Here is a 10,027-nt window from a genome sequence, read left to right as displayed (position 1 = left end):
TTAGTTATATCCCTTTGATATCTGACAGCTGTATAAAACAAAAAGCATTTTTTGATGGCGCGTTTTATTAAAATTGTAACGCGTCAATCAAACGGCGCGGAAGGCTGAAAGGGAGATATTAAACTCTATGTTCGTGTAGGAAATTGTATCGTTTATAGCAAGATGGCGGATGAACCTACTTACTGATGGGCGTCGGTGTAAGCACCCGCCCCAAACAACGTATACATAAACGATTTTCTGTTCGAATTCCGAGAAAAACCTGTTATCTCCCGAATTAAGTCCCGATAATAGTTTAACTAGTTTTTAATTTTTTGTTACACCTCTGGCATTGCTGGCATCCATGGGCGATGGTAACAACTTACCATCAGATGTGCCGTTAGCTCATCTGCCTTCGGAGGCTAAAAAAGGTGCAAGTATCAGCAGGAATGTCAATAAGATCAGACTTTCCCGCCCTCACACCCACCACTACAAATCCTGTCAGCCAAGATAAGCAGTGGCACGCATTTTATGACACCGAGCAGTGAAGCTCTGTTAGTCTCAGAGAACACTAATCTGTTATTATCCCGCAACTAAATTAATTAAATAGAAAGATAGGGAGGAGTTGGATATTATATTACCAGTGAGATCAAAGGAAGTAATTATTGTCGGTATTTGAGAAGGAGCAATAGTTGTGAAGAGAAGTGGTTGTGTTAGCCTCGAAACCTCAAGTAATTCTCACCTTTCTTTAATTCCTATTCCTTTCCTTTATGGTCTCTTACAAATATTCAAGAATAACTTCATACATTATACGCATACTTTTATTCATAATATAGTCTAATTATAGCAGCGAAAACCTTCAATCTTACCAATATATAAATACAGAAGAATTGGGGCAAATACACGAAATATCGAAATGTAAAAATCATTTTATAAATATAATAAAACTATAATATAAATACTTGCGGAAGGCAAGACACTAAAGGTTAGCCTTGTATTTAGAACAGAAAAATAGCAGATGGTCTAATGTTGTCACTTGCTTCTAGAACAGAATAAGAGCAAACGACGTCACTTTGATGTTTAGAAGAACAATAGCTGCTGGACATGCGAACACAAAGTCCAAGCTGGACAATGCCAGATGTTGTTGAAGACTAAAATATCCAAATGCGTCTCCAACTCACTCCAGGTTAAAGTGACATCGTGTGAAACTTGAAAGTACAAGATAATGGCCTGATAGTAAGTGACTTAGAAACAAAGTGATTAAGATCCAATAAATCATTTTAATACGTAACAGTCATGAAATTCTAGATATTGACAAGAAGACCAAACTCTACTGCCATGGATTTAAGAGCATTGGTCCAGGGGTACGCATTTGTTCGTCTTTGTGTCACGGACGTTGGGCGCGTCACAGTAGCACGCTGAGTAGTCGCAGATGATAGCATCTTCCTCCACAGGGTTCGGTTCCTCGCACGTGGGCTCCGGGGTCTTCTTGCTGCAGCCAGTCGTGTACGCGTGGGTGCCTTCTTCGCACTCACGTTGGCCTGGAAAAGGAAACATATAAGTGTAATAAAAATGAAAATCATAAAATATTATGGAACATGTTCAATGATTGGACGATGGAGTAATAATCATTATTGAAAGAAACAGGATGTTTAAGGAATTTAAAGTAGGTTGATATTAAACAGTGGGAATTAAAATTGAGCCCTAGAAGATAAACAATAAAGTTTAGTATGGGATAACTTTACGATTAATAATTATTATCTCAGGAATTTTTATTCCTGCGTTCCTGAAAAGTTCATTTGCGCATGTGGATACATAAATCATGCACCTTAAGAACACTCCAGAATTAATGAGAACTCTATAGAATATTACACTAGCGAGTGGACAAAAGACTTGATCTTTTCATGGAGGCCTAAAAGCCATGATTTTAGGACTTGTCATAGAAATTTGAATTCTATTACCACAAGAGTAATATTAATCCAAGAATTTGTATAGTTTTAAACCTTTATCAATGGATTTAACACAATCACGACAAATACGAGTGTTAGGTGACCCTTGAACTTGTGTTTTTAACATACAAATGATATACTGACCACAATGTCTATTATCTATGAACAATAATCCATTTGTTTATCTAAACTCATTTTATAACAATTAACGATTGTTACTAACGGACGTTATAGAAAAATATTAGAGACTGATGGTAAACGATGCGACCGCCCATAAACAGCAGAAACACCATCCAACACTTTGAATTACAAATTGTTTGGTATTCCACTACGTCCGCCATTCTATACTGGTAGCCTATTAACATATTTTATTTTGTTTGTATCTCATGTAAGTGAATCGAATTCTTATGAGATAATGAAGTTCTTTAACCATAAAAGGCCAGCTTAGTTTTGCATTTTCTTTAGAAATACCATTGCCGTTCGCCCAAATGCGCCACGTTTTTAATTCTATTCCTTAATTTCAAAACGTATGGGTATTATTTTAATATTAACAATGATTGTTGTTTCAATTCATTCCCATTCACCCCAGTTGACTTTTTTTTAATATGATTTTTGTTGTAAGTCAATAACAATCTTGTTAAGTTTAACGCATAATAACAAACTTGTTTGAACTAATTGGCAAAGTAAATATAATTTTTTAAGAGTTGTGAGTCGTGATTGACCTTGAGACGACGTGTAAGGATTTAAAATAATTTTTACTATTTATAAATACCATTTTCCTGTATAGGATGTGATATCATTTTGTTTCGAACGTTAGTAGTGATGATTCGAGGGTTGAAATTAAATCTAGCAATCGCTACTGCTAACTGCTTGCTTTACTGGTGGTAGGACTCTGATATGTGAGAGTCCGCCTGAGTAGGTACCACCGCAGTGTCTATTTTTGCTGTGAAGCAGCAGTGTGTAATCATTGTTGCGTTCCGGTTTGAAGGACATTGTAACTAGTGTAATTAATTATAAGACTTACCATCTCATGTCTCAGGATGGCGAGCGCAGTGGAATACTTTGTAATTCAAGGTGTTGAAAGGTGTTTCTACTGTTCATAGTCGGTCGTATCGCTTACCATCAGACGGATAGCAAACTCGTCTCGTCATTCAAAGCAATAAAAAAGCTACTATATATTTTTTTTACTATTTAGGCACAGTTAGTGTCCCTCATAACAAGTCAATATATAACATTATAGTTCCTATCATGACACATCAGTCTATATGGGAACCCACCATCGCACTTAATTAATTCCTATTACACCTATAAAACAACATAATGGGGCATGTATAATGAATAATTCATAACGCATCGTTGTAAAACATCATTTACTATTGACAGTAATTTATTAATAACCTATAATTAATCAGTTCAAGGCAAACATGCTCATTTACATATTTAATAAAGCACAGGTCGTTTAACTTAGATAAAAAGTTAATATAAATTTATAGATACTGTCAGTATAGAGTGTTACAAACAATGTTGGGAATTGTTTTAAAAATTTAAATACAACTATAGGACTGAATGAATAACGAAATGGACTTTATGAACATATTATACGAGACAGGCTAATGTTACGAACTTTTTACTTCAATTCGTATGATAAATTTCCTAAATCATCCAATAAAAAAAAAACTGTCCATAGACGAATAATAAAAAAAAAATACACTGAAACACCTACACCAAAACAAATCAAGCGTGCCGGTATATTCTAATTTCTTAGACTGGTCACATCTTAAAATCAAAATAAAACAAACCATAAATCATTCGAAATTCAAAATATAAAGAAATAAAACTTACATCTTCCCATAATGTAAATGCATCCGCGCGAATGGTTAGCGGCGGTGGCCACAGCGACCAGCGCGAACAAAGCTACTATGATGATGGTCTTCATGACTGTTCTAACAAAGATTCTCTGTTGTACTACTTAGAAAAAGAGCCGAGCAGCTTTATATAGGTCGTATCATTACCGGTTACTCATAATTTATTTGATCATTTGTTTGTGCGGCCATATCGCAATGAGAATTATTATCTAATTGGTTTCTAAATTTAAAAAAATATTGAACTATAATATTACATATTTATTTTATTTAAATTTCCACGTCCTATATTTAAACTATTTTCGAAATACCTTCTTTATGAAATGAAATACGCTAGTTTGGAGTTTGCAATAAAGAAAAAACTTATGATTTAAAATTTGTAGTCTTTATTTAGACTAAGTAATAAAAAGAACCACACCACATGCCAATCTACATTGCCATAATTCCATTAGCATACATAAAATTAATCCATAATTAGATAAATTTGTTTATCCCAATATTCATTAATCGTAATTAATAAAACATTTAACGAAATTATTCCGTAGTTGATATCACGTAAATTTCCTTTTAATTACATTTATTTATAGTTGTTATAAAATTTGGTGAAGATATTCTACTGATAAATGTTAGTTTACAATTCTTCGGTTCGGCTAAGTCTCTTGTATCATAAGGCCACTAATTAATAACCCATGACCATCTCAAGCCAGAGAATGTAGAATTACAACATGACCTACATTATATTCTACAAGCCCTTATCCCACTTGCTATAGTTTGCTGATGTTAATATTTGCATCCGCCAGTATACTATCCTATACAACGTGTCACCCCGCCATCATAGCCTACGTGAGTTACGTTTCGGATAAGCCTATGTATTTCATACAGGCCAGCATAATTGTGTCGACTGGCAAGGGATTCTTGTCAATCAATATTCTGTACACCACCATTTATAGTCCGCAGTGGAATCCCTTTTCCGTGGCGGTATGAAATAACATTTGTTCATCAAGATATAAGACTCGTAGGAATACTAGTTTCCTGTTAATTTTTTAATATACATTTTCCTCGATGAGCATCTGATTACTAATAATCTTGACCATAAACAGAAAATGGATATGAAGGAATAACACTGCAATTTGCTTTGCCGTGACTATGAGTGCGTGGTTCCATTGTCTATATTTTTTTCGTTTGACATTTCGTTATTTGGACTTCGACAGCAACATGTACGAAGCAATCCACGTTGCAAAGAACCGGCACCATTGGCGCAGTATAGTCCGGAATAAAGTGATCCGTGGAGGAGGTCACGACCACCTTGAGGACATCGACGCAAGAAGAAGATTTGGACTTAGATGATTATGACGTAATATATTAATGAGTTGTTACTACTGGCGAAGCGTTAATACAATCCGATTCCTACCGGCTTCCCTTTAAGGTTAATTTACGTTTGTCTTAGTTTTTGTTTTCTGTTAATTTGGCCGCGATATGTTAACTAAGGTAAATGATTTTGTGTCGGATTACCTTTTCGAAAATTTCATCCTTCGCCACTGAGTAATTAGGTAACTAATTAATGTTGGACTACTTTTTTAGGTAAAGGTAATGCTTGGGTATTTCGTCCCTTATTGCCTATTACGTATTAAAGTAAAATAATTAATATATTATCTATATTTTCTTAGCAGATTTTAAAGAAATTAATAGAACAGATACTTCCAATGATAAGTATAGTCCGGGATAATGAACTATAAATTGTAAACAAACTGTCAAGTGTAGATAAACTATAATTATCAAAAAAGATATTTTATTTAAAAAGAAATCATTGTTTGTCCTTCTTTAACACAAATGAAATATGTAATTTAAGTGCGAAAGGGACATGACACTAATCAAAATACGAATTCGTATCTTTTATTTGAGGAGCCACAGTGGTACCCTGTGAGTGTAATAGGAAATCCCGTCATAGCTTTTTTATTTGACATATGCGATAACTATAGGAAGTATAAAGCATATTAAGAGTAAAAATCATTTTCATATATAAAACGCGCGTTCAATGGAAACGCACAATACATCCATTCGGATTTATCAGTTTGTATGTGACCAGTTTGTTTATTTGTATGCTAGTTATTTCCCCGCGGCTTCGTAGGTCAAGGTTTCATCGACCTTGGACTTGATCAAAGTAAAATTATAATTTTTTGACAGAGATAACGTCTGTGATATTTTTTTCACATTTTCAGGACGTAGGATGTCATCATTTCCAATAGTTGGACTTTTTAAGATCGGCCTATCCTTTTACTTCAGGGAGGAATAAGAATTAAGTATAATAATATTATCTGGATTCAGGGATAACTTAACATTAGTATAAAAGAGACTTGGCTATGGCCTTAGTTCAGCTGCCTTTGTTCAGTCTACTCCTTCAAGGGTAAAAACGTAAGTGTGTGTGTATGTGTGTAAATGAACTCCATAATATGGACATTGGAGTAACTGCACTATAACAAAAAAAAAAAACTTTTTTAAAACGGAAAACAAAACGTTCCCATAAAGTCATAACAAGCTGTTCAACCGTATGTAAACATTGGTGGTAAATGTTTATGTAACCTTAGTTGAACAAATTTAACTCGCCTTCTTGTAAGGTAAGGTAATGTCAACAGTCATTGCGATCAGGGGCATGATTCTCTACGACAATGTCGAACTTGTAACACGGCGTGTTTCGTTAACTTCGTGTTATGACTGTGTAAGAGTATTCTGGATGCTAATTTGACATTTCATGAACACGATGAGGTGTGACACATCCGCCTTACGGGCATGTTACGAATTGTCAAAATAACGTGCGGCAATCCAGCGCGTCTATGCGCGTTTAGACAAATTAATTATTTAGATACAACGACTGTATAATTTCTATTGACGATAGTATCCTCTTTACATCGTGAAAACTCAAATATAATATTCTACCTTATCAGAAACAAAAACAAACATAAATCCTAAATGATCGAATTAATATTCAAACCTATGGTTTTGTATCTTGATAGTCAAATTTGTGTTATGGGCTCAGCGGTGAAAAATAAGCTACTTTACTACTGGCAACCCGACTTTTGACAACAATTGAGGTCAATCAAGTTTATTTTCATTACTTCGATGTAATATTTCTATTAGTAAATAGATAGGCAAACAAATATAAAACACGAATGAAGGTATCTTTTAAACAATGTTTTCTTAATTATGTACATTACAATTAATACTATGTAGTTTCTTTGTGGTGAAAGTTTTGTACCTATAAAGTTTGATAACAATAAAGATTATTGAAGAAATTTTTACTAGTTATACATTATTGTTGTTATAAGTAATTGGTAGACGTCTTAATCAAGGGCTTAGCCAGCTTTAAATTAAATATCATAATCTTCAAAATGTGAATATCGATCCAGAGAAACAAAGCAAAAATTTCATGTAGGTAATCCCAATCATTTTAAACAATTACATACAAAAGTATGTAATCATGTTGAATCTAAAATTGTTTGTACAAACACTTCCTTTTTTATTTTAGGAGACCAAAGGCATCTTACATTGAATACTAATGTTAACAAAACTGATAATATCAAATGTAATAATAAAATTATTTACTTTTACAGGGGCATGATTCTCTACGACAATGTCGAACTTGTAACACGGCGTGTTTCGTTAACTTCGTGTTATGACTGTGTAAGAGTATTCTGGATGCTAATTTGACATTTCATAAACACGATGAGGTGTGACACATCCGCCTTATGGGCATGTTACGAATTGTCAAAATAACGTGCGGCAATGCAGCGCGTCTATGCGCGTTTAGACAAATTAATTATTTAGATACAACGACTGTATAATTTCTATTGACGATAGTATCCTCTTTACATCGTGAAAACTCAAATATAATATTCTACCTTATCAGAAACAAAACAAACATAAATCCTAAATGATCGAATTAATATTCAAACCTATGTTTTTGTATCTTGATAGTCAAATTTGTGTTATGGGCTCAGCGGTGAAAAATAAGCTACTTTACTACTGGCAACCCGACTTTTGACAACAATTGAGGTCAATCAAGTTTATTTTTATTACTTCGATGTAATATTTCTATTAGTAAATAGATAGGCCAAACAAATATAAAACACTAATGAAGGTATCTTTTTAAACAATGTTTTCTTAATTATGTACATTACAATTAATACTATGTAGTTTCTTTGTGGTGAAAGTTTTGTACCTATAAAGTTTGATAACAACAATAAAGATTATTGAAGAAATTTTTACTAGTTATACATTATTGTTGTTATAAGTAATTGGTAGAGGTCTTAATCAAGGGCTTAGCCAGCTTTAAATTAAATATCAAAATCTTCTAAATGTGAATATCGATCCAGGGGAACAAAGCAAAAATTTCATGTAGGTAATCCCAATAATTTTACAATTACAAACAAAGTATGTAATCATGTTAAATCTAAAATTGTTTGTACAAACACTTTCTTTTTATTTTAGGAGACCAAAGGCATCTTACATTGAATACTAATGTTAACAAAACTGATAATATCAAATGTAATAATAAAATAATTTCTTTTACAGGATAGTGAATGTAATGCAAGATATTCCAAATAAATAATAGTAAAATATACTCAGTTTTAACAACATATTATTTTTGTTTTATTTTTTATTTGTTGTTCAGTCTTAGATAACATAATATACTTAAGTAAAATTTCTATACATGAGTTTGAATGTTTGTTAATTAATCAGTTTCACCTTAATAACTAAATGAATGTGTATGAAATATGGTACTCAGACAGTGAGCTGTGAATTGAATAGAGTACTTTTATTCCAAAAGATTAATGCCGGTTGAGCGGCAAATAGAAGTTACTAGGTAATAGAGCTATAAATTTTTAAAAATAACGTTTAATAGGCAATATACACTTATTTTAATTATTGTTGGTAAGTCTGTTATATGTGAGTGTCTGTCTTAATAGTTATAAGGTGTCTACGGCAATGTCTATTTCTATAGCCAAGTTAAACTGTGTCCATGCACTGATGTGTACCAGTTTAGAGGAAATTGTAACTAGCGTAATTACTTTATAAGACCTAAAATCTTTGTCTCATTCTGAAAACCTACTGTGGAACGTCACATAGTGCTTTACAATTCAAAGTTCCGGATGGCATTGTAACTGTTTATGGGCGGTCGTATCGCTTATCATCAGGTATCATCGTCACATTATTTAACTAAATAAAAAAGAATTTGAGTTAATGCCTTGTCGATTTTGCAACAAATTTTATAATGGAAGGTCCGTAGAATTCCTATTAATATACGTTGTTAGCGCTAATTTAACATAAACTGCATAAGCACAACAGCATTTACTATTATTCATATAACAGCATTCGTGTAAAATCTTCAGTAGCATTCAATATATCAATTCAATTCAATTTTTTTAAATGTGGCTTTTAGTAAACAAATCAAGTAAATAAGTCAATGACATTGACATTTGACAATAATTTTGAAGTTATATTTTTTCGTTTGAAAACAATCACAATCTACAGAAATTTCTTTAAATTATTTTTATATTCCTTTTCATGTTTCTTACATTTAAGTATATACAAAAATGGGATTAAATAAAGTTTGGCAGTGATTTATTCGAGTTACATCATTTAATATCACGAATACAAACAAAAAGCCTTTTCAAAAACCGATACTTGCCGATTCGAGGGATGAAAGATTTCTGAACGCATTAACACATCGTAATATAAAATATTAAGCATAGACAACCTATCGTATGGCATACACAATACCTATTTTTCAATTACACATCGTGGCGCGTGTATGAAACGCCTGTGTGTTTAGAGCTTGTTTTGACAACACGCGTTTACGGTGTGTTATCGCGAGTAGCATAGGGAATCAACCTACAGGATAGTGAATGTAATGCAAGATATTCCAAATAAATAATAGTAAAATATACTCAGTTTTAACAACACATTATCTTTGTTTTATTTTTATTTGTTGTTCAGTCTTAGATAACATAAGTAAAATTTCTATACATGAGTTTGAATGTTTGTTAATTAATCAGTTTCACCTTAATAACTAAATGAATGTGTGAAATATGGTACTCGAATGATGAGCTGTGGATTGAATAGAGTACATTTTATTCCAAAGATTAATGCCGGTTGAGCATTCAGCAATTACTAGGTAATAGAACTATAATTTTTAAAAATAACGTTTAATAGGCAATATACACTTATTTTTAATTATTGGTG

The 10,027-nt window shown here is 32.7% G+C and overlaps 1 protein-coding gene across 1 annotated transcript; it reads right to left on the bottom strand.

Annotated features, from left to right (window-relative positions):
- Positions 1-779: 779 nt before the first annotated feature.
- On the bottom strand, positions 780-3,997 carry LOC115440516. The gene is made up of 2 exons (XM_030164856.2): positions 3,768-3,997; positions 780-1,517 (listed from the first exon to the last, which is right to left on the bottom strand). Exons 1-2 carry the CDS (start codon positions 3,859-3,861, stop codon positions 1,321-1,323), a joined length of 291 nt encoding a protein of 96 aa, XP_030020716.1. The 5' UTR covers positions 3,862-3,997; the 3' UTR covers positions 780-1,320.
- Between the last annotated feature and the right edge of the window lie 6,030 nt (positions 3,998-10,027).

Source organism: Manduca sexta, chromosome 6, assembly GCF_014839805.1.
Source record: "Manduca sexta isolate Smith_Timp_Sample1 chromosome 6, JHU_Msex_v1.0, whole genome shotgun sequence".
Lineage (NCBI taxonomy): Eukaryota > Metazoa > Arthropoda > Insecta > Lepidoptera > Sphingidae > Manduca > Manduca sexta.
The sequence above is the reverse complement of the archived record's forward strand: the minus strand, read 5'-3'. Positions and strand labels throughout refer to the sequence as shown.

What these genes read in the sequence shown, in the direction of transcription:
- LOC115440516 (XM_030164856.2), bottom strand. Translation starts at nt 3,861, where the DNA reads ATGAAGACCATCATCATAGTAGCTTTGTTCGCGCTGGTCGCTGTGGCC. An exon ending in CATTTACATTATGGGAAGAT is followed by an intron (nt 1,518 to 3,767) that starts GTAAGTTTTATT and finishes TTCCTTTTCCAG; the next exon opens with GCCAACGTGAGTGCGAAGAA.